At 42.2% G+C, this 24,363-nt stretch overlaps 1 protein-coding gene across 1 annotated transcript in view; it reads right to left on the bottom strand.

Annotated features, from left to right (window-relative positions):
• TIMELESS (timeless circadian regulator) overlaps positions 1–24,363 on the bottom strand; it is a 166,989-nt gene that overhangs the window by 108,693 nt on the left and 33,933 nt on the right. Inside the window, exons 5-7 of the mRNA XM_075852095.1 lie at positions 11,072–11,134; positions 10,683–10,784; positions 9,728–9,883 (exon numbers count right to left, since the gene is read on the bottom strand). Coding sequence (XP_075708210.1) covers positions 9,728–9,883; positions 10,683–10,784; positions 11,072–11,134 — 321 coding nt within the window. The remainder of the gene's footprint in view (positions 1–9,727; positions 9,884–10,682; positions 10,785–11,071; positions 11,135–24,363) is intronic.

Raw genomic sequence — 24,363 nt, 5'->3', positions numbered from 1 at the left:
GTCGCATCTTTAAGGGGTTAAAGACTCAGTGGACATACCAATTCTATAAATTCAGTCTACATCCTCTTCCCTACATATGAAAAAAACAAACTTTGCGTGTCTGTACATTGAAAGTATTTGCGAAAAAAAAATAATTTGGGGGGGGGGGGGATGAAGGATAAGTGATAGAATGCATTAAGATCATTTTTGGAATTCTTGTCTGTGCACGCATCATGTAAAAACTACTGACTCAATTCGGATGGAGTTTTTAGAAAAACATAGGGGTCAACTTGAAGTAACATTTAGTTTTTATTTCATCGCAATCGATTCACTCAAACAGAAGATATGCAAATTTTATGTTTTCAAAAATTAATTTACATTGCATTAGTACAACAAACACATGGAAACCATGGCAACCAATCAAATGTTTTACTTTCATTTTGTATGGTCTTTGAAAAATACACCAGTATGTTGCTATGGGCAACTGCTCCAAATTTCATCTATACTGATTGCTATATAAGGGAGAGGTTGCTGCTAATTTTTCAAGCTGCCTCAGACAAATTACAGCTGTGATCTGATTGGTTGCGAAGGACAACTCCAACTTTTGTCTATTGTTTTTTTTATGCATCGGAGGCACATATAAAACTACCAATCAGGTTTCTGCTTTCATTGTCCAAGCTGCCTCACAAGAATCTAAACTGTAATCCTATTGGTTGCTACAACAGTTCCAACATTTGTCTGTATTGGATATTACACATAGAAGAGAGGTAAAGCAACCAATTCTTTCATGACCCTAACTGCCTCAAAAAACTGTAATCTGAATGGTTGTCTCAAAGGGCTCGGACAGCGGCCTCATGAGAGAAAATGCCTTCCAGAAAAAGATCAAATATTTCTCAATATAGCGGAAATGCAAAAAGAACAAGACTAATTAGGTCTCAAGAATCTGAAGATCATGAGGCGACATTTACTGCATGTCTAGAACGTCAGGCCAAAACCCGTGCATCAGAAACAACTACACAGCGTGAGTCTCGGCTAAGTACACAGCGTGCTCGCATGGCGGCCTCTCGGTCTCTGGAGAGTAACGAGGAAGGCGAAGCGCGACTATCTGCTTGTAGAGAGCGCCATGCATAGTCACGCGAGTCAAACTTTCGACAGAGAGAGAATCTCACTTGAGCTGTAAGAGAGCTCGCACAGCGGCCTCTCGAGAGCTTGAAAGTAGTGAAGTGAAGCGTGATTAACCGCCGATCACAAAAGTCACAACTATGCCCCAGTTCTCGAAAGCCAAGACCAATATCAACGACGATTGGAATCAGCTAGAGAGAATTATGAACGCACGCGCCGAGATAATGAAAATTATTTATTGACTGAAAGGGAGAGTAGATGAAATATGGCAGGCAGAAACAGCAGAACAATGTCAATCACGCTCAGAGGCTGATCGAATTCGACACCCTCTTAACCCTTTCAAGACCGAGTTCATTTTGACCTTCATGACCAGCCCCATTTTCTCAAATCTGACATGTGTCTCTTTATGTGGTAATAACTCCGGAATGCTTTTGCCTATCCAAGCGATTCTGAGATTGTTTTCTCGTGACATATTGTACTTTATGTTAGTGGAAAAATTTGGTCAATAAATTCATTGCTTATTTGTGAAAAACACCGACATTTTGAGAAAATTTTCAAAAATTATGATTTTTCTCATTTTAAATATATCTGCTTGTAAAACAGATAGTAATACCACACAAAATAGTTACTATTTTATATATTCCATATGTCTACTTTATATTTGCATAGTTTTTTGAACATTATTTTTTTTTTCTAGGACATTACAACGTTTAGAACTTTAGCAGCAATTTCTCACGTTTTCAAGAAAATTTAAAAAAGGCTATATTTACAGGGACCAGTTCAGTTCTGAAGTGGCTTTGAGGGCCTTATGTACTAGATAGACCCCATAAATCACCCCATATTAAAAACTGCACCCCTCAAAGTATTCAAAATAGCATTCATAAAGTTTCTTAACACATTAGGCGCTTCACCGGAATTAAAGCAAAGTAGAGGTGAAATTTACAAATTTATTTTTTTTTGCTGAAATTCATTTGTAATACATTTTTTTCTGTAACACAGAAGGTTTTAGCCGAGAAATGCAACTCAATACTTATTGCCCAGATTCTGCAGTTTTTAGAAATATCCCACATGTGGCTCTAGTGTGATAATGGACTGAAATCCCGGCCTCAGAAGCAAAGGAGCACCTAGTGGATTTTGGGGCCTCCTTTTTTTAGACTATATTTTAGGCACCATGTCAGGTTTGAAGAGGTCTTGTGGTGCCAAAACAGTGGAAATCCCCCAAAAGTGAGACGGTTTTGGAAACTACACACCTCAAGGAATTTATCTAGGGGTATAGTTAGCATCTTGACCCCACAGGTATTTTGCTATATTTAGTTTTGTCTGTGAAAGTGAAAATCTACTTTTTTTCTGAAAAAATATAAAAAAAAATAATATTTGCAAGGAATAAAGATTAAAAAGCACCCCAGAACTTGTAAAGCTACTTCTCCCGATTACGCCAATACCCCATATGTGGTACTAAACTGCTGTTTGGACCCACGGCAGAGCTCAGAAGGGAAGGAGCGCCATTTGGATTTTGAAGCGCAGATTCTGCTGGATTGGTTTTCAGTTCCATGTCGCGTTTGCAACGCCCTGGAGTAAGCAAAACAGTGGAAATCCCCCCAAAACTGACCCAATTTTGAAGACTACACCCCTCAAGGAATTGTTCTAGGGGTATAGTTAGCATTTTGATCCCAGTTTTTTTGCTGAATTTAGTGGAATTAGGCCGTGAAAATGAAAATCTACTTTTTTCTGAAAAAACATTGAAATGTTTAATTTTTACAATGAATAAAGGAGAAAAATTACCCCAAAATTTGTAAAGCAATTTGTCCTGATTACAGCAATACGCCATATGTGGTAATAAACTGCTGTTTGGACACACGGCAGGACTCAGGAGGGAAGAAACAATATTTGGCTTTTGGAGCTCAAATTTAGCTGGAATGGTTTTCGGTTGTTATGTCGCATATGCAAAGTCACTGAGGTACCAAAACAGTGGAAACCTCCCAAAAGTCCCTTTAGGGGACTGGAACGAGCGATTAGGTCGCTGGTACAATACACTGCAATACTAATGTATTGCAGTATAATGTCATTTTACAGGCTCCTGTAACAGCGCAATCGCTGTTCCTGTCCGTTAGTCCCGGGTGTTAGCTGTAATACACAGCTGACACCTGCAGAATATGGAGCGTGCACAGCGCATGAGCCCGCTCCATAAATAACCCCTCGCTATTAAGTCGTGGTGCGCCAAGGCGTTAATGCGCAGCGGATGGTGCAAAGTGAAAATTACAATTTTCCACTGATCTGCCATTTTAATGCACAATATATTGTCCCCAGTTTGTGCCACTGAAGACAAATACCTCATACAATGTTGAGCGGGTTCTCCCGGATATAAAATGTCATATATGTGGACGTAAGCTGGTGTTTGGGCACGCTGTGGGGCTCAGAAGGGAGGGAACACCATTTGGCTTTTGGAGCGCAGATTTTGCTTGGTAACTGTTCTGTTTTGGGTTTTGCTGGTATTTCAGTTTATGATGTGGGGGTATATGTAACCTGTGCGGAGAACATCAGGGCATAATAAGAGGGTATAATAATGGGGTACATAAATAATTCGCAGATATGTGGCCGGTGTCGCACTGATAAATGGCGCCCGATCTTATCCGCTTTTGGAACACTCTGCACATTTTGCATCGCCATATTCTGAGAGCCAGAACTTTTTTATTTTTTCTCCAACGGAGCCGTTTGAGGGCTTATTTGTTGCGGGACAATCTGTAGTTTTAATTAGTACCATTTTAGGGTACATGTGATTTTTTTAAATCACATTTTATTAGATTTTTTTGGAAGCAAAGTGACAAAGAAACATAAATTCTGACAAAGTTTTTTGTATTTTTTTTTTTTTACAGTATTCACCGTGCGGTATAAATGACATTTTACTTTATTCTGCGGGTCGGTACGATTATGGCGATACCATATCTATATAGGTTTTTTATGTTTTGTGGCGATTGCGCAATAAAATCACTTTGATAAAATTATTTATTTTTTGTGTCACCATATTCTGAGAGTCATAATTTTATATTTTTCCGTCAAAAAAGCGGTGTATGGGCTTGTTTTTTGCGGGACGGGTTGTAGTTTTTATTGGTATTATTTTGGGGTACATGCGACTTTTTGATCAATTTTTATTCTATATTTTGGAAGGGTTGATGACCCAAAAAAAGTGATTCGGACATGGTTTTTTTAATTATTTTTTTTTGCGGTGTTCACCGTGCGGGAAAAATAATATTATAGTTTGGGTCGTAACGAACGCGGTGATACCCAATATGTGTACTTTTTTTTTAACATTTTCATTTTTTTCCTGTAATAAAAGACTTATTATAGGAAAAAAAGCATTCTTTTTTTTTTTGTAACTTTTATAAAACTTTATTACTTTATTTTTTACTTGAAGCCTGGAAGCACTGATCGCTGCTATAATACATTACACTACCTAGGTAGTGTAACGTATTATAAACTCAGTGTGACGCTGAGAGTCACACTGACAGGAAGCTTATGAGAACCAGCATCCGGCTGGTTCTCATAGGCTGCTGTGCATGGCAGACCCGGGGGCTGTTATATGGCCCCCGGTTCTGCCTTATAACCGACTGCAGCACCCGCAATCGGTCCCCGGGAAAGTTTGTTGTAGCAACAAACTTTCCAGTTTGTTATAGCAACAAACTTTCCAGTTCGTTGCTACAACACACTTTCCCTGCGATCACATGACCGGGACCTGAACTAATCAGGTCCCGATCATATCTCCGGGACCAGAGGCAGGTGATAACAGCGCGATCCGGGTGTCAGCACTACTCTGAGACACCCGGATCGCGCTTTTAACACCCACCGTGAATTCACGTCGGCACTGCACAGAGCCCAGCAAGTGCCGACGTGAATATACAGTGGGCGGTCGGGAAGCGGTTAATAGAATGTCTATTTCATCAGAAGATTCAGAGGAGTCTCAGGAGTATGGTGCGGCAAACAAAGTTGTTCCTTGGGTCAATAAGTAAACAGAAGGTTTTATGTATTCCCCTAAGATTGACTATGCTCAATTCGCTTACGTAGGTGGTATGGTCGTAATTTGCAATTTTTGCGGTTCTCTCAAATGGAGAAAAGAACCAAATGGAATCTGTTGTTCAAGGGGTAAAGAAAAATTTCAAGAACCTCCAGAGCTTATAAAACAACTTTTAAATGGTGACCATCCACAATCAAAACACTTATTCCACAGTATCCGTTTATATAACAGCGCATTCCAAATTATATCTTTTGGGGCAAATCTAATTACAGAGGGAAAATTCATGCAAACCTTCAAGGTGCAAGACCAAGTTTACCATCTCATCAGATCTTTGCTACCACAAGATGAGCCAAAATTTCTTCAGATATATTTTGTATCAGATTACAACGAACAGGCCAATATCAGAAATCAGAACTTTCCACATCTAAATAGTAACCTTATATCTCCACTTCAAAACATGCTGCATCAGGTGAATCCGTACGTGCAAAGTTTCAAAGCTGCATTACAGTCTATTCTGATGGGGCTAAGCAATGATTACAAAATGATCATCAGCGCAGATAGATGTACTGTTGCTGAACACCGTGCCAGGTACAACGCCCCCGTCACAGATGAAGTTGCAGTGGTTTTAGTTGATCAGGAGTGTGATAGGCGTGACATCGTGTTGCGCACTCACGACGATCGCCTGCAACGCATTTTCGAAATACAGAGCTTGATTAGGGACTCCAAGTTAATCCTACTACTAGGGTAACAAATTTTCATAAAAATATATCAGCCCAGCAATTTTATTCATACCTGCTGCAGATAAAGCGTAATAGTTTTATCTATTTGCAACAATTTCGAGGATTGTTCAGCCAATTTATTGTGGACGTGTATGCGAAAATAGAGACTGAGTGTTTAGTGTACATACGCACTAACCAGACACGTTTACACGCTGAAGATTACGTGCATCTGCGAGACGCCATGCAACAAGATAACGTGGAAAAAATAGGGCGATTAGTTATCCTGTCATCCAGTTTTATCGGTGGTCCGCGTTACATGCATGAACGTACACAAGATGCTTTCTGCTATGTCCGAAAATACGGTCGGCGTGACCTTTTCATAACGTTCACAACTAACCCAAAGTGGTACGAAATTTCCCAAAAACTTCTTGCAGGACAGGCGTCTCATGATATTATAGCCAGAGTTTTTCAATAAAACTAAAGTTGATGATCGACCTGATCACAACACACAAAAAGTTTTTGGTTCAGCTCTTTGTTTCATGTACAGTACTGAGTGGCAAAAGCGTGGCTTGCCACACGCCCACATTCTCCTGAGGCTGCAAGAAAAAAATTTGTCACGATGCGGTTGACGCGGTCATACGTGCTGAATTTCCTGACCGGAACGAGGATCCGATATTGCATGAGATTGTAAAGACGCACATGGTTCATGGGCCATGCGGCGCTTTAAATAGAAACTCTCCTTGCATGCAGGAGGGTGATTGCTCTAATAGCGCTCTAGGGTATCTTTTAAAGCAAACGATGTCGGGGGACAACGGGTATCCGTTGTATTGTGGAAGATCACCCCTACAAGGCGGTTTCACAGCTAGTCAGGTTACATGGTCAAGAAATAGTTTTGGACAATCGATGGGTTGTACCCTATTCACCGGTGTTCTCAAGAACATTTCAAGCTCACATCAACGTCAAAATATGTAACAGCGTCGAAGACGTCCAATATATATGTAAATACGTCAACAAGGGTAGTGACCAGGCCACGTTTGCATTGAGAAATAATAATGAATACGACAAAGTCACAAGGTTCCAATCTGACCGATATATAAGCTCTTCTGAGGTGGTGTGGCGCATTTTGAGCTTCTACATTCATGAGAGACATTCTCCAGTGATGCATCTTGATGTTCGCCTTGAAGGCGGGCAACGGGTGTACCTCAACCCTGAAAATGTGGCAGAGCGGTTAGAAAACCGAAGACAAACCACTTTGCTGGCATACTTCAACTTTGAGTTTGCAAAAACACTGTTATATAACAAAGTTCCGTCATATTATACTTATAATAAGCAGCAAGGTGTTTTCAACCATAGAATACGTGGAAAAGCTGTGAATGGCGAGCCCGGCATTTTAAGAAGAACACGTCAATAGAAGCGTCTATAAGGTGCATCCAAACGACTCCAAATGCTATTACTTACGCTTACTTCTACTTACTACTTTTGCCGAATTCCAAAAGGTTGACGATATTGAATATCCTACTTACCGGGCTGCTTGCAGAGTGCATCACTTGCTAGATAGTGATCAGCATTGGGATGGCGCTTTGGCCAAAGCATGGGTCAGCGATAGTCCACATTGCTTGCTTCATTTGTTTGCTATTTTGCGGGGTTTTTTTGTGGACTTTCGGATGCGGCACATTTGTGGCAAAAATATCAGGAAAAATTAGTTTAAGGCTTTTTCAGGAACGCACAACTAAACAATAACGGCGAACTGAATGACAGGTTGCATGGAAGTAATATGAATCGATGTTTGCTGGCTATCCAAGACATAGTTACATCTATAGGGGGTAATCCGGTCTCTCAATATGGTGTGCCCGCACCAGCTTTAGACAGGGAATGCATTAACAGGGAGTACGTGGAAGAAATCAGCTATAACCAAGCGGAACTGGCCGAAAAATTGCAAAACGGTGTCTCGAGTCTGACAGCGGAACAGCGTATGATATTCGATCACATGTGTCATAGCGTAGATGGTAATTTGGGAAAAATCCTGTTTTTAGATGCACCCGGTGGGACGGGAAAAACATTTCTCAGAGTCACCTTGGCCCAAATACGCAATCAAAGCAAAATTGCTCTTGCGGTCGCTTCATCGGGCATAGCAGCCACAATGTTGCCCGGAGGCAATACCACCCATACAATGTTCAAGATCCCGATTGACTTGAATCCTACGGAAAGCGAAAAAGCAAGGGTTCTACGCAATTGCTGCTTAGTAATATGGGACAAGTGCACTATGGGAAACTGTAAAGCGGTAGAAGCGGTAGATAGGACCTTGCGAGATATCAGAAAAAATGACCGGACCATGGGTGGTATGACAATGCTTTTCTGTGGTAATTTTAGGCAGACTTTGCCAGTCATACCACGAGGAACGAGGGCAGATGAAATTAGAGCCTGCCTAAAGAGCTTAAGTATGTGGCGCAACGTTATACTTATGATTTAAGAATAAATATGCGGGCGCGAACAGGAGGCGACCCAAATGCGCAAGGGTTTTCAGATTTATTACTAAAAATTGGTGACGGCACGTATCCGCAAGGAGGGAAAGTTATTTTGCCTGATAATTTATGTTGTACTGTTCCATCAATGCAAGTCCTCATTTCTTCTGTGTAATGTGACCCAACGCAAATAACAAATCATGAAAATTCTTGGCTATGCGAAAGAGCTATTTTGACCCCTCGCAAAAACCAGGCAGCAGCAATAAACGCTGAAATATTAACGTGTGTTCATGGGGAAAGTGCAGAATATATCTCTACCAACAGAGTCATTGAACAAGAAGACGCTACCAACTATCTGGTGGAAGTTTTAAATTCGCTAAGCACACCTGGTCTTCCGTCAGACAAAATTAATTTAAAAGTCGGCATCCCCATAATTTTCCTTACAAATTTAAGCCCACCAAGACTATGTAACGGCACCGGACTAAAAACCACAAATCTACAACAGAACGTGATAGAACAGGATGCGGCACAGGTGATAGCGTTTTTATATCCCAAATCCCCCTTATTCCAAATAATTTTCCCTCCAGTTTTAAACGTGTACAGTTTCCTGTCGGCTTATGTTACGCGATCACCATCAACAAAGCGCAGGTCCAAACGCTGCGCTTTGCGGGCGTGGACCTCAGTGTCAGCTGCTATGCGCACAACCAGCTCTATGTGGCACTCTCCCGTGTTAGCAACTCCACCAATCTTTATGCACACATCCCTGGTGGTTCTACTAACATGGTTTACAGGGAAGTGTTATCGTAGTGAACCGGACTACTGAAAGAAAACTATTTTTATGTTTGTTTATTGTCTGTTTTTTTTCCAATTTGTTTTGAGTATGGTCCAAGGCTAGGAGTATGCTTATTAAAAAAAAAGGCATGGATACGTTTTTCAGTGGTCTGCGCATACGAAGTCGCGGGCACAGCTAGTTTTCGAATATTTTTTTAATTCAACTCTGTTTCTCCAATTTTACTCCACAATATTATTCTCTATATATTATTTACAGCAGAATCAAAGCCTCTAAGGCATTACAAACATTTATGACATATCAATTGGCTATGCCATAAATATCTGATCAATGTATCAGACGGCTTAGACCTCCATTCATCCCGCTCTTACCCAAAGGAGATGCAGACGCGTGCAATTTTATTAAAGTGAAAGCTCACTCAACTTTCCTGTTTCTCCCTTTTATTATGATTGCAAAGTGACTGCACTTGCGTGGCCACCTTTTTCTCGGAGTACAGGGGATCGGGCACTCCAACCCATCATATTTATGGCATATACAAACACTATACCATAATGCAGTAGCAAAAAAAAAAATATTTAATACCAAAAAGAACCACTTAGAATAAAATAATTATTTCATTTCTTGCTATTGTTCGGCAGTCACTCACCTGATCACGGAACATGAGAGACACTGTTTCTAGAACATGCATGCTCCATTGCTGCTCTGTCTCTGAACTAGCCAAGAACTTAACAAGGTCATCCATACCACTCATGTGACTTGCCCATAATACTCGGTCATGAATGCTAGCATCATCATCCACATTCTGAAAGAGGCAAAATAGTATTTAGGCATATAGTTTAGTCATTTTAGAGTTAGAGAGATTAGCCAATAGAGGGGTAAAAGAAAAACAACAACTTTTCTATGCAGAATCAGTGCCTCACCCTAGTTTAGCACTCATGCATTCACTATGGGTAAGTGATGGATCAGTCTTAAAATACGTCTCCACACACACCTCCCCCTTGCCTACGTGACTTATTTTGAGGAGATGTTCCTTGCAGTTGCCTGGGATTTTGCTAGTCCGACTATGCCCCTACTATGTGTATTGCGGTTCTTGCTCTTTTCTGCTTTCACTCATGATAATCTGGAAGTGAAGTCCAGGCTCCCCATGTCTTCTTCCTTCCCTTACCTTACCTTTCCCTTCCCCTTCTCTGTACTTTTTCTATTCTTTCTCTTCCCCTGTCTAGGGAAATGTGCCTTGCTTTCTCTGACTGCATTCATTGGTCCTCGTTGTACCTTATGTTGTATAGGAGTCTGAGCTGCTACTTTTCTGTCTCATACTTATGCAGTGCTCCTCTTTTTTAGGTTCATTAATGCTGCTGCTATATAATGTCCTTTGTGCTGGTATGTGATGCACATTTCTTTTAATTTATTTTTTTTGTTTGGGCTTTGCCCTTATTTGTTGTTTTCCTTTAGTGTATGAAGGCCTTCCCTCCAATGTGTTCTATATCTGTGTGTATTGAATATCAATTAAAAATGTAAATATGAAAAAAAAATACGTCTCTACACCTTCAAAATATCATAGTTCCAAGCACAAATTGCAGTAATAAAGAATGATCAAATACCTTTTCTTCATCTGGATCAGCAGGTACATGAAGAATATTTCGTACTAGAAGAAGAATCCTTTCAATTAGTAAGTTATGTTCCTCTTCACGCTGCTCCCAGTCCTACGTAGAAATAGAATATGAAAAATGTAAAGCTATCAAGCAATGTGCAATACAGACATAACTGCTTTCTCTAATATTATTAATAACGTTCTGATTTATTATAACTCAGAAGATTTATCTCTATTCCTATAGAAACCCAAATATTATGGCAACTCCGTTGTGATAGAAGAAAAAAAAATATATATATATAAAATTCCAGAATAATATAAAAGGCAAAGAGGAACTACAAGAACATTCTAGAATGAACTTTACAAACACAAATAGACATACATGAGAACATCACTTACCATCTGCAGCAAATCATATAGCTTTTCACTCAAGACTACAAAGATTCTTTCATTTGCAAAGGCCTGATAACAATATAAAGAATCATTAGTAAGAGATCAACTTGTCATCTACTACTAAGGCCTCGTTTACATCAGTGGCTGGTTCCATTCATGGGTTCCGTTAGACCTTTCCGTTGGAAGAACCCATGAACGGAAACCATAGCTTCCGTTTGCATTACCATTGATTTCAATAGTAATGCTACCGTTGAAAATGGTTTCCAGTTGTCTCCGTTCCGTAATGTTTCCGTATTTTTTTGCGGAAACAATAGTAGTCGACTGCGCTATTTTTTCACTAAAAAAACTGAAACCTTATGGAACGGAGACAAACGGAAGCTATTTGCAGCAGAAGCATTACCATTGAAACCAATGGTAATGCAAACAGAAGTTATGGCTTCCGTTTGACTTTCTGTTTTTGGGTTCCTCCAACTTAAAGGCCTTACGGAACCCATAAACAGAACACCGACGCTAATGTCAACGAGGCCTAAGCAATTTGTTCAGAAACAGAAAAATAAGAAAAAATAAATGAGAAAACAATAGTGACATTGAAAAGTTTTAAACTAATGGTAAATCAAAAAGAAAGCCTACAGCTTAAAAAGAGGACTGATCACTATTTCAAGTGCTTAGCCCTTACCACGTTTCACTTTACAAATTCCTGTATAGGTGCAATAAGCTAAAATAAGTTAGGCCAAGACTGAAAAGGTCCTACTCCAATTGTGATGTACTGCTTTCGAGCCAGTCATCACAAATAAACACCTAAATTCATATGACGGAGTCAAAAGCTGTACATAAAATGAAGGGTAGGACTCCCCCGTTATGATCTGGGTACCCGATACCCTAATACAGATATGTACACTACCGTTCAAAAGTTTAGGGTCACTTAGAAATTTCCTTATTTTTGAGAGAAAAGCATCAGCGTTTGCAGGTAAGTAGCTACATCGACTTACCTGCAAACGCCGATGCTGCTGCAGAATCATCTGTAGCCTCTGGTGCCGATGTGTCCTCGCTCGTCTGACACGATGCAGGACCTGGGGAAGTGACGTCACAGCGTGATCTGCCAGAAGCTGGGCGTTCTGAAGAGAAGTGGATGATACTTCTCGTCAGAACGCGCAGCTAGTAAAAGAAGTAAAAACGCCCCGATGTACGCACATAATACACGCCCAGTTGTACTTTTACTTTTCAACACGCCCAGTTGTACTTTTGCAAGCCTCATTTGCATAAATACAAAAATGGTCATAACTTGGCCAAAAATGCTCGTTTTTTAAAAATAAAAACGTTACTGTAATCTACATTGCAGCGCCTATCTGCTGCAATAGCAGATAGGGGTTGCAAAATCTGGTGACAGAGCCTCTTTAAATTAATCAGAAATACACTCTATACATTGTTAATGTGCTAAATGACTATTTTAGCTGCAAACGTCTGGTTTTTAATGCAATATCTACATAGGTGTATAGAGGCCTATTTCCAGCAACTATCTGAAGATTTCCTACAACGGTGTGTACTACTCCCTTCAGAGGACAGCACAAACAGGCTCTAACCAGAGTAGAAAGAGAAGTGGAAGGCCCCGCTGCACAACTGAGCAACAAGACAAGTACATCAGTCTCTAGTTTGAGAAATAGACGCTTCACAGGTCCTCAACTGGCAGCTTCATTAAATAGTACCCGCAAAACGCCAGTGTCAACGTCTACAGTGAAGAGACGACTCCGGGATGCTGGCCTTCAGGGCAGAGTGGCAAAGAAAAAGCCATATCTGAGACTGGCTAATAAAAAGGAAAAGATTAATATGGGCAGAAGCACACAGACATTGGACAGAGGAAGATTGGAAAAAAGTGTTATGGACAGACGAATCGAAGTTTGAGGTGTTTGGATCACTCAGAAGAACATTTGTGAGACACAGAACAACTGAAAAGATGCTGGAAGAGTGCCTGACGCCATCTGTCAAGCATGGTGGAGGTAATGTGATGGTCTGGGGTTGCTTTGGTGCTGGTAAAGTGGGAGATTTGTACAAGGTTAAAAGGGATTTTGAATAAGGAAGGCTATCACTCCATTTTGCAACGCCATGCCATAGCCTGTGGATAGCGCTTGATTGGAGCAAATTTCATCCTACAAGAGGACAATGAACCAAAGCACACCTCCAAATTATGCAAGAACTATTTAGGGAAGAAGCGGACAGCTGGTATTCTATCTGTAATAGAGTGGCCAGCGCAGTCACCAGATCTCAACCCCATAGAGCTGTTGTGGGAGCAGCTTGACCGTATGGTACGCAAGAAGTGCCCAACAAGCCAATCCAACTTGTGGGAGGGGCTTCTGGAAGCATGGGGTGAAATTTCTTCCGATTACCTCAGCAAATTAACAGCTAAAATGCCAAAGGTCTGCAATGCTGTAATTGCTGCAAATGGAGCATTCTTTGACGAAAGCAAAGTTTGAAGGAGAAAATTATTATTTCAAATAAAAATCATTATTTCTAACCTTGTCAATGTCTTGACAACTCATTTGATAAATATAAGTGTGAGTTTTCATGGAAAACACAAAATTGTCTGGGTGACCCCAAACTTTTGAACGGTAGTGTATACGATGAAAAGACACGACCCTTTGCATTACTCAGAGACTTTAGCTGGAGAGGGGGGTGTTTAAAAAGTGATTTTATTCATGAAAAAGAGGTCACAAGCTTCCATTAAAATCTGTCTGAAAATTAGTCATATCTGGATGAAATGGCTCACACATCAATCAGAAATATCTAGTATACAAGCCCCCATGTAACAGGGCTAATTTCAACCATCTTTAACCCCATGACGATACAATAAAATGACAATAGGTACAGTCATGGTGTGAAATGGCGCAGTCAATAGCGACCATGGCATCTAGGCCATTCGTGATGGGGTGCTGATGCTTCTCATGGCAAACTGGGGACCTAATGAAGGGACCATGGTCTGCAATCTTTATGCCCCAGGCTTAGTATGAGATAGTAAAAATGACAATAGACTGCAATACATTAGTATTGCAGTGTATTACACCAGCGATCTGACAATCGCTGGTACAACTCCCTTAGGGAACTAAAAAAATACTTGTAAAAATAGTTACGTTTTTAGTAGTGAACAAAAAATGAAAATATTGAAAAAAGTTAAAAACACCTTTCCCAATTTTTCTCTAGAGCAATGTAAAGAATAAAAAAAAAAAAAAAAGAAAGAAACAGAATTGGTATTGCGGTGTTCATAAGTCAGAACTATGACAATATAATACATTTAAACCCCGGAACTGGGGGCGTGGCCTAGCAGCAGATGTAAGAGGACGTGTGTGGCTGGAGCTCCTGCTGTATCCATCCTGAAAGTACTGATTATCCCTGAATTACCCGGTAATATTCACCGATCTGGAGGCTGGAGGAGTCGGTACCGCTTAATACAGCTGCAATGACCCGTTCCAAGAAACAAAAAACGCCGCCGGCGAGACCGGGGCCGAGAAGACAAGATGGCGCCGAGGAGACTGAATGCAGGAGCAGGCACATGCGGTCTGAAGCAGCAGACAGGCTGGAGAGATTTGCAAGAACCCCTCGTGCGAGCGGATCTGCAGCAGGCAAGACGCCGGTGGCTGGCAGTGGGAAGGCAGACAGCATGGCCTCAGGCTCCTGATACTCAGTGCTGAGAGAGGACACGGTGAGTGAGGAGGAGGAAGAGCTGGGGAGTCAGCGGCGGGACAGGCGTGTTGAGGAAGATGGAGGCAGAACGCATAGCAGGAGAGACCAGGTAAAGGAGCCTTCCCTCACATATATATTCGCTGCGGTGAAGCAGAACTCCTCAATTTTATCTATGCTGACCGGGCAGATGGGAAGCCTGAAGGAGGATATTCTGCTGTTACGTAATGATTTACAGAAAGTGGCAGAAAGAACCACAGTTATTGAGGGGAGAGTGTCTGAAGTGGAAGATGTTCTGCCGGAGCTCAGGAGGGATGTCCAGTCTCAGTCCTTGGCGGTGGTGGCCCTGCAGGCTAAGGCGGATGATTTAGAGAATCGGCTACGCAGAAACAACGTGCGTTTGGTCGGAGTGCCGGAAAAAACGGAGGGCAATAACTCGGATGAGTTTTTTGAAAAATGGCTGCTGGAGCAGTTTGGCCGGGAAGAGCTGTCTCCTTTATATGCTGTTGAAAGAGCACACAGAGTACCTACCAGACCGGGACCACCGAGGAGGCCCCCGAGACCGGTCTTAGTGAAGCTGTTGCACTACAAGGACAGAGATAAGATACTGAGGAAGGCAAGGGAACGGCAGGATATCTCCATCAATGGCGCCAAAATATCCTTTTATCCAGATTTCTCCGCGGATGTACAGAAGAAGCGGCTGCAATATTGGGATGTAAAGAAACGTCTGAGGAACTTGTCCATACCGTACTCCATGATGTATCCGGCTAAATTGCGGGTGGTTGCTTTTGGGACTGCTTCATTATTTGAGAACCCCAGAGAGGCTGCAAGATGGCTGGATAGCAATGAGGCACGGCTGCGGAGACCGGCTGGAGAAGAAGATGCGTGAAAGCCCGCCTGGGCGGTGAAGTCTGGAGCCATGTTGGCGTTTACGGGACTGTAGCATATTATATGTTCTTATGCAGTTCTCCGAAGTGTGTGAACACCCTTGTCTGAAACACAGCAGGGTGGTATCCTTTTAACAAGAATGGCCGCACCTGACGGCAATGTTATTGTGGGATTGTTACTGGGTACCTAATGTATCTGTAATTCTGCTGATTGTGTGGGATTGTTTAATACATGCGAATAGCAGTGGGAGCCAGCGCTCACTGGAAGTGGTGAGAAAGTTAAATGGTTCAAAGAGAGATGCCCATAGGGCATGTTAAAAGTTCGCACTATGGTGCGTTTCTGCTGGATAGGAGAGACAGTACATGTCGCTCTGACCCTTTTCGGAGGGGAGGTTTTGTTGGGGGGGGGCGGGAGGGGAGGAGGGAGGGAACGCACGGCCTAATATCTTGACTGGAGCAGGCTGGAGTAGTAACAGATTTCTTAAAGATATGGCGCCTGAGGAGATCGGTTAAATGTCTATCCTGGAATGTCCGGGGAATACGGGAAGCTAGGAAACGACAGGCAATCTTTAACTGGGTTAAACAACAAAATGCCCTGATAGTGGGGCTGCAAGAAACGCATCTGACTAGAGAATCTGTATCCCTATTGCAGAGAGTGTGGATCGCACATGGGTTTCACTCCTTTCATACGACTTATTCCAGGGGGGTGAGTTTGCTGATACACAGGAGTCTTCCCTTTGTCTGTCACTCGTCTTTCTCTGATGAGGAGGGGAGATATGTGGGAGTGCACTGTACTATATATCATTGGGAGTGTATTCTAGTAGTGCTGTATATCCCTCCGCCTTATTTTAGCATTGTACTTAAACGAGTTACGGAGAAATTCTCCAGGTGGCCTGAGGTACCGCTAATCGCGATGGGGGATTTTAATGCAGTGATGTCTGAAGGGTTGGATAGGTTTCATAGGGGAGGGGGAGGGCAAAGGGGAGACCTGACTGCCTTTGGAAGATTAATGGAGGAATTGGGTCTGAGGGATATTTAGAGAGATAAACATCCAGGGGTGAGGCAGTACTCGTGTGCATCATCCACATTTCAGTCACTTTCGCGAATAGACTTGGTAGCATGCTCAGCCTCAGCAGTGCCGTACATAGCGCAAATTGAATACCTACAGAGGGCGTTGTCAGACCACTCTCCGATGGCGGTGACGCTGGAAGTGGGTGTAAGGCCTACCAGGAACCCCGGGAATTGGAAGCTAAATGCGTTTTGGCTAAGATTAATGGATGGCGGGGAAAATACGGGACTTGATAAAAGAATATTTTAATACTGAGCCAGTGCCGCGAGGGGTGTTATGGGACGCCATGAAAGCCTGGTTGAGGGGAGTATTCATTCAACATATTAAACGAATAAAAACTAAATCGAGGCAATTGGGAGAAAGTTTAGAGGATCGGGTGACAGAAACAGAGGGGAGACATGTAGGGCTCCGAGGTGACATTTAGACATTGGGTGGAGGCACAGACGTTGTTAAAAAATCATCAACCAACAATGGCGGATAATAAACGATTATTCCTTAAACAGAAATATTACGAAGGGGGGGAAACGGCGGGGAGACTACTCGCTAGGATGGCAAAGCCGCATGTGAGTAATAATTTCATTCATGGCCTTAGGGGGGAGGGGGGAGGTTGGAGACAGACACGGGGCAAATCTTGCAAATATTTCAGCGGTTTTATACTGACCTATACACATCCAAAGTGCATTACGACACACAGCAATTGGACGAGTACTTGGGAAACATTCATTTGCCTACCCTGGGCCGGGAGGACTGTGAAAGCTTGGAGGCACCTATTTCACTGGAGGAGTTGGAACAGGCAATAAGGGATATGGCAAATGAGAAAGCCCCGGGTCCAGATGGGTTACCGGGGGAAATCTATAAGGAATATGGGACGGAACTAGCGCCAGAATACTTGAGTACTTTGCAGGATAGCTTTGATAGAGGTAAACTACCAGACTCCCTATATGAGGCTACGATAGTGGTTCTCCCAAAAGAGGGGAAAGACAGTCAATTACCGGAGTCCTACAGACTGTCAACCTCAGGCGGCTGTTTTTAAATCTTCAGACGACAACGGATGATCAAGGAGGAAGGGCGGTGCCAACGTTAGACGCCGCAAAAGCGTTCGACTGCGTAGAATGGGGGTACCTCTGGCGGGTAATAGAAAAGATGGGATTCGGCCCTAACTTCGTGAAGTGGATACAGTTGTTGTATGTGGCCCCTACAGCCCGCATACGGGTGAATGGTGCAATGTCCGAGAGATTTTTCACTGGCCCGGGGTACGCGCCAGGGGTGCCCACTGTCACCATTGCTATTTGCCTTGGCGGTAGAGCCACTGGCGTGCCTCATAAGACGGGAGGAGCGTATAAGAGGCTTGCAATATGGGGAAATGGAGGAAAAAATTTCACTATATGCAGATGATATTTTAATATATATGACGGACACGGAGAATACTCTGAAGGTAGTAATGGATACGATCACAAGGTTTGGGGAATTCTCGGGATTAAATATTAACTGGACCAAGTCTGCTCAGATGCCACTTGACACGGTGAATATTGTAGATACTGGAGTGGGACCCCGGATTCCGATAGTCTCTGAATTTACGTACCTAGGGGTTAAGGTGACGGCTAGGGTCCAAGACTATATGTCTTTGAATGTTTTACCACTGCTGCTCAAGGTGAAACATAAGGTGGATGCCTGGAACAGGCTCCCGCTCTCTGCTCTGGGGAGGACTAATCTAATCAAGATGATCCTTATGCCTCAAGTTTTATATATTCTTCATAACTCCCCAGTATGGATACCTAAGCAATGGTTCAGACGATTGCACAATCTCTTTCGGGATCTGGTCTGGAAAAAAGGGGTTCCAAGGATTAAATTGGAGAAATTGCAATTGCCTAAAGACGAAGGGGGGGGGGGGGGGGTCGCGCTGCCAAATGCCTGGATATATTACCTGGCTGCCCAGAGCCAACAGTTTAAGGGGTGGGAGGACACAGAGACCTGGGGCTCCAGTGCACATTTATTGTCATATTTGGGGGGAGGACTTAACCCACTAGAGGGTCTGGAAGCACATAACTTTAAGAGATTGGCGAGTGCTAAACCAACGTTACTCCTGATACATAAAATATGGTGGCAATGCAAACAGATCCTGGGAGTGGGAATGTGTACCAAATATACTCCCCTATGGCATAATCCGGTCTTGTGGGAATTATACCAATTAGAGGGCATGCAAAAATGGGAATCGGCAGGGGTTAGGCGATTACAACACCTGTATGACGACAACGGGCTGAGATCATTTCAGCAGTTGAAAGACCTATTTCCACTGGAGCACAATATGTTTTACCAATATTTGCAGATCCGTCATGCCCTAGAGGCGCATGTGGTGGACCTGACGGTCTGTGCTCTTGGGGTCCTAGAGTATGTGGGACGGGCTGACACGACCAAAGGCCTGATCTCAATGGTGTACAGGAGCTTACTGTCCAAACACTTGGGAAACCCAATGGTGCTGGTAAAAGCGAAATGGGAACAGGATGTCGGTCCATTGACCGAAGAGGAGTGGGAAGAGATATTAGCATCCACATGTCACTTATCGCTCAGTCTGGCACAGAGGAGATCACAACTCTTCCTGATACATAGAGTGTACCGCACCCCGTGGGTATTAAAACAGATGGGTATTAGAGCGGATGCTAAATGTCCTAGGTGCACGGAGGAGAAGGCGGACATATTGCATATGTTTTGGTCATGTGAGGCCCTGAGGACCCTATGGGGGGAAATATTGGACCTGATAAAGCAGGTGTATGGTCGGGAATTGGCGGCAGACCCTAAAGTTATGTTGTTGGGAGCGGTGGGAGAATTGGAGAGTGACAGAATGGCAAGCCTGGCAATTGCCAAGATATTATATCAAACGAGGAAATGCATTGCTAAACACTGGCTGGACGCGGAGCCACCAGGGATGAGGGAAATTGTAGGAATGTTGAATTATAATATCCTGATGGAGCATAAGATATTTTCTAAAAGGGGCACGGAAAAAAAATTTGAGAAACAATGCAGCAGATGGTTGGCCTGTCCTGAGGTGCTGACACCTGAACTGAGCAGACTAAGGGCAAGAGTCGTCTGAGGAACTGGGGGTGATAGAGTCTGGAGCAAAGAAGGGGTGGTGGGGAACCTTGATAAGAGAAATGAGCTCTGGCCAGGAATGGTACTAGAAACAAAGGGCGGAGATATAGTGGGGGGCTGTGCGGGGAGTGGGGAAAGGGGGGAAGTTGGGGATTTCCTGATATGCTGTAACTATTGTATACGATGTTGGAAAATTGTAATGTGAATGTTAATGTGTTATTTCATTTCTGTGTTCGTATCAATAAAATTGGATTGATTTAAAAAAAAAAAAAACCCGGAACTGAACGCCGTAAAAAATAAAAAAAAAATTGAAATGTCAGAATTGCCGTATTTTGCTTTGTAAAAAAAGATACAAAATAAATATGTAATAAAAAAAAAAATCTAAAAAGTTGTATGTGCCCAAAAATGGTACCAATAAAAACTACAGCTCACCCAGCTTACAATAAGCAGACTACGCTATTTCTCCGAAAAAAACTAAAACGTTACAGAACGAAAACAAAACGGAAACCAACTGCAACGGAAGCATTACGATTGAAATCAATGGTAATGCAAACGGAAGCTATGGTTTCCGTTTGGCTTTCCGTTCATGGGTTCCTCCGACGGAAAGGTTGAACGGAACTGATGAACGGAAGCCCAACACTGATTTGAACAGGCCCTAATTCTACCCCTTTCTCCCACCATAAAACATCCATCTGATTCACAGGTACGATTTCAGCGGACGTGGTTTCCTTTATATCTTACTTTGCTCCCAACTCTCATCAGGTCAGGTTAGGAGTAGTCTTCCTCATGTCGAGGGCACTCTATTCGTAGGTGGCAACTCTAATATTACCCTTGACCATGTCTTGGATAAATAAAATAGTCACACGACCTGCCTACGCCCCGTCTAAAGTTAAACAGGTCATGCCTAAATAATACACTTTCCTCAGCTCACGAAACACATTCCAGAATTGATCATATTTTTGCTGCCCCTAACTTTTACCCCAAGTAGCTACGATCAAAATAAAAGTCTTGGTCATTGTCTGATCACGATATGATTGCAGGGGGCTTTCAGGGACTTTGGGCTAGGTCCGATAAATTTAAGTGGCTGAACGACTCACTTTTCTCCAATGCAGCCACTTTAGAAGGAACAGGTTAAATTTTACTTTGAAACTAATCTGATAACTTTTTTTTTTAATGACTTAAAGAGGCTCTGTCACCACATTATAAGTGGCCTATCTTGTACATAATGTGATCGGAGCTGTAATGTAGATTACAGCAGTGTTTTTTTATTTAGAAAAACGATCACGCTCTGTGATTTACAGCATAGCAAGTGGAGTCTCGCGTGATTACGCTGTAAACTCATTTACAGCGAGATCTCGCTGTGCTGTAAGTCACAGAGAAGTGGTCAGGATTCTGAATACACATCCCGTCCTGGCTGGAGGTAATGTATATTCATTGTCAGGACACTGCAGTAATGTTAGTGTATGTGACTCCACAGCTATATCGCTATGTGCTGTGTAAATGAATGGAGAGAAGTGTATGACGCTGATTGGTCAGCGTCATACACTTCTCTCCACAACGCCCACTTGGCCAAAAAGTAAAACACGCCCAGTTGTCTATTGAGAAAGTCATTAGCATAAAGCGAATATAGGTCATAACTCTCTCAAAAATTATAGCTTTTCTAAATAAAAACCACTGCTGTTATCTACATTACAGCGCCGATCACATCATGTACAATATAGGGCACTTATAATGTGGTGACAGAGCCTCTAAGATTTTTTTTTTTGTCTAATATTAGGGGTGTAAAAGATCCAGTAAAATGGTTGGCAGTTTTTATCTTCGGGCGATGATAATAATAGTACAAGAAACTCATTTGAAAGTAGATTCCGTTCATTTGCTTTGTAAAGGCTGGGTGGGTAAGGCATATCACTCATGTTATTCGAATCCTGCTAGGGGGGGGGGGGGGTTTGGATTATAGTGCATAATAAAATCAGATTACAGATACGAGAATTGATGAACAAGGTAGATCTATTTGCTCATATGGGTTGTTGGAAGGGCTGAGGTGTATTATAATGACAGTGTATCTCCCACCTATGGCCCCGCTTGCACACTTAGTTAAGCTGCAGGATCATGTTTTAGGTAAACTGCTATGCCGTGTATTCATACTTGGTGATTTCAATAGAATATTGGAAGGAGGACTGGATAGATGGTCTATGGTAGCATCCCCTTTGTGGGGGTGGTAGTACTCAATTTAAGCTCTTTATTGAAGAGTTAAATTGGATTGACGTGTGGAGGACGAGGAATCCAAGTGTGAGAAAGTATTCTTGTTTTTCGAGATCGTATAGGGCAAGGTCTAGAATTGACCTCGCATTATCCATTCAAATAGCTGTTTCTTGGGTTAGAGGGGTGAAGTATGGGGGCCATCAGATGATGTGCCCCTATGTATAGAGATTGAGACTGGGACGCAATTGGGGCTTCGTTTCCTGAAAATTAATCCTTATTGGCTGACATTGATAGCGTGTAGTGATTTGCTACCGGAGATTGCCTACTTTTTTTAGATCAATCTTGTGTCCTCTGATATTTATGTGGTATGGGATACTGTTAAAGCTTTGATATGGGGTTTGTTGTACAAAAAAAAATTATTATTTTTTTAAATCTCGAGAAAAGATTAATAAGCTAATTAAGGGTACGGTCGTGAGGAAAATTTGGGTCAGAACTACATGCACACTCGGAGCCACCAAAAGAAAAGGAAGGCTGGAAGGGCCAGTGATACTCAGAAAAAGATCAAGAAATGTTAGAGGTAATTAATCTAACTGATAAAACCTTTACTCAAGCCCAAATTTCAGTCTTAAAAAGAGGGTTAACTTTTTCACCAGCAGCCAACATTGACTGAGGCCGTCAAGGATTTGCATTTGTTTGCTCGCAAGCTTTTGTTGAAAATACATTTTCTCAATCCTGATCAATTTATTCCATATAATGATGAGGAGAGGGAGGCACTTAGATGACTGGAGGATTTCTTGGATGAGAACTACGGAGTTGATGACTGTAAAACAAAGTTCCCCTAATGTACGTACTCGTATAAAAAATCTACGACTTTTCCATCTTTTTCCCTTTGAGTAGTCACAGAGGAATTGAGGTCGATATCCGGAAACTTTAGTGATATGACAGTATGTGAACGTAATGCATTGAAAGACATTAAACGGATGAATGATGTTGTATTTAAACCTGCAGACAAAGGGGGAAATATTGTAGCATGGCCTAGTGAAGTGTACGAACGGGAGGCCTGGCGGCAATTGATGGATATCGAAACCTATAGAGTTTTGAACCAGAACCCGATGGAACTTTTCAATTCAAAACTGAAAATAATTTTGAAAATAGCTGTGGACAATGGTGTTATCACACATCATGTCTATGAGGGTTTGATAGTCAATGAGCCAAGGATTCCCACCCTATATTTTCTGACCAAGGTCCATAAAAATGTCCAATGCCCTCCCGGCAGATCCATTATATCAGGGATCGGGGGGGGGATGTGTGAACTATCATGTAGGTTCATCGATTTTTATTTAAGACCACACGTGGAATCTCTTCCCTCATACATTCGTGACTACACGGACATCTTGTTATCTTTTGAGGGTCTGAGACTGGAACCGGATATGTATATTGTCACTAGTGATGTTGAATCTCTCTACACCTCAATTCAACAAACACATGGCCTTCAAGTATGCAGATTTTTCCTACAGGAGTCATTTAACCACTGAAATGATTGGAGTTGGTGTTAACTCACAATTTCATCTTCAAGGACAAGTACCATCTTCAAAATTGTGGCATGGCTATGGGGGCAACATGTGCCACATCATACGCCAACCTGTTTATGGGTTTTTGGGAAAGGAATATGATCCTTAATGAACAAAACCCTTTAGAGTTATCTGTAGTATCCTGGAGATGCTTTATAGACGATATTTTGTTTATTTTGCAGAGCACAGACAAAGATCTTTTGTTATTTTTGGAATACTTGAACACTAATAATGTCAACATCAAGCTTGTGAGCAAATATAGCAAAACTGAAACGGAATTCTTGGACCTACGGATTCTGGTTGAATCTGATGGTAAGTCGACTACTGATATGTTCAGGAAAACGACTTCAGTAAACTCATATCTAATGGCTGACTCCTCCCACCCTAGACATATCATGAAGGCCATCCAACGAGGGCAATTTCTTCGAACTAGGAGGATATGTTCATCCGATGATGGCTTTGAACATCGATCAAGGGATCTAAATGAAAAGATTCATTCATCGAGGTTATGATACAATGTTAGTCACTCGGGAATATAAATAGGAAAAGACTAGGAATACGAACGGACCTATTGAAACCAAGATCTAGGAATGGATTGGATCGTGATGCGGTAAGGTTTATTTCTGGGTATAACAAACAGTGGAATACTATGCGGAATATATTCCGCAAACATTGGTCTATCCTACAAACCGATAGGCGCCTATGCAAGTTACTTACTCCTGAACCGGCTAGGACACCTCAACTAAGCCCAAATCTACGTGATTTGCTTGTTCGGAGACATTATGTTCCCCCTACCAAGAACCAATAGATTTT

Source organism: Rhinoderma darwinii, chromosome 2, assembly GCF_050947455.1.
Source record: "Rhinoderma darwinii isolate aRhiDar2 chromosome 2, aRhiDar2.hap1, whole genome shotgun sequence".
In the NCBI taxonomy this organism is placed as follows: Eukaryota; Metazoa; Chordata; class Amphibia; order Anura; family Rhinodermatidae; genus Rhinoderma; species Rhinoderma darwinii.
This window is presented reverse-complemented; position numbering and strand designations above follow the sequence as displayed.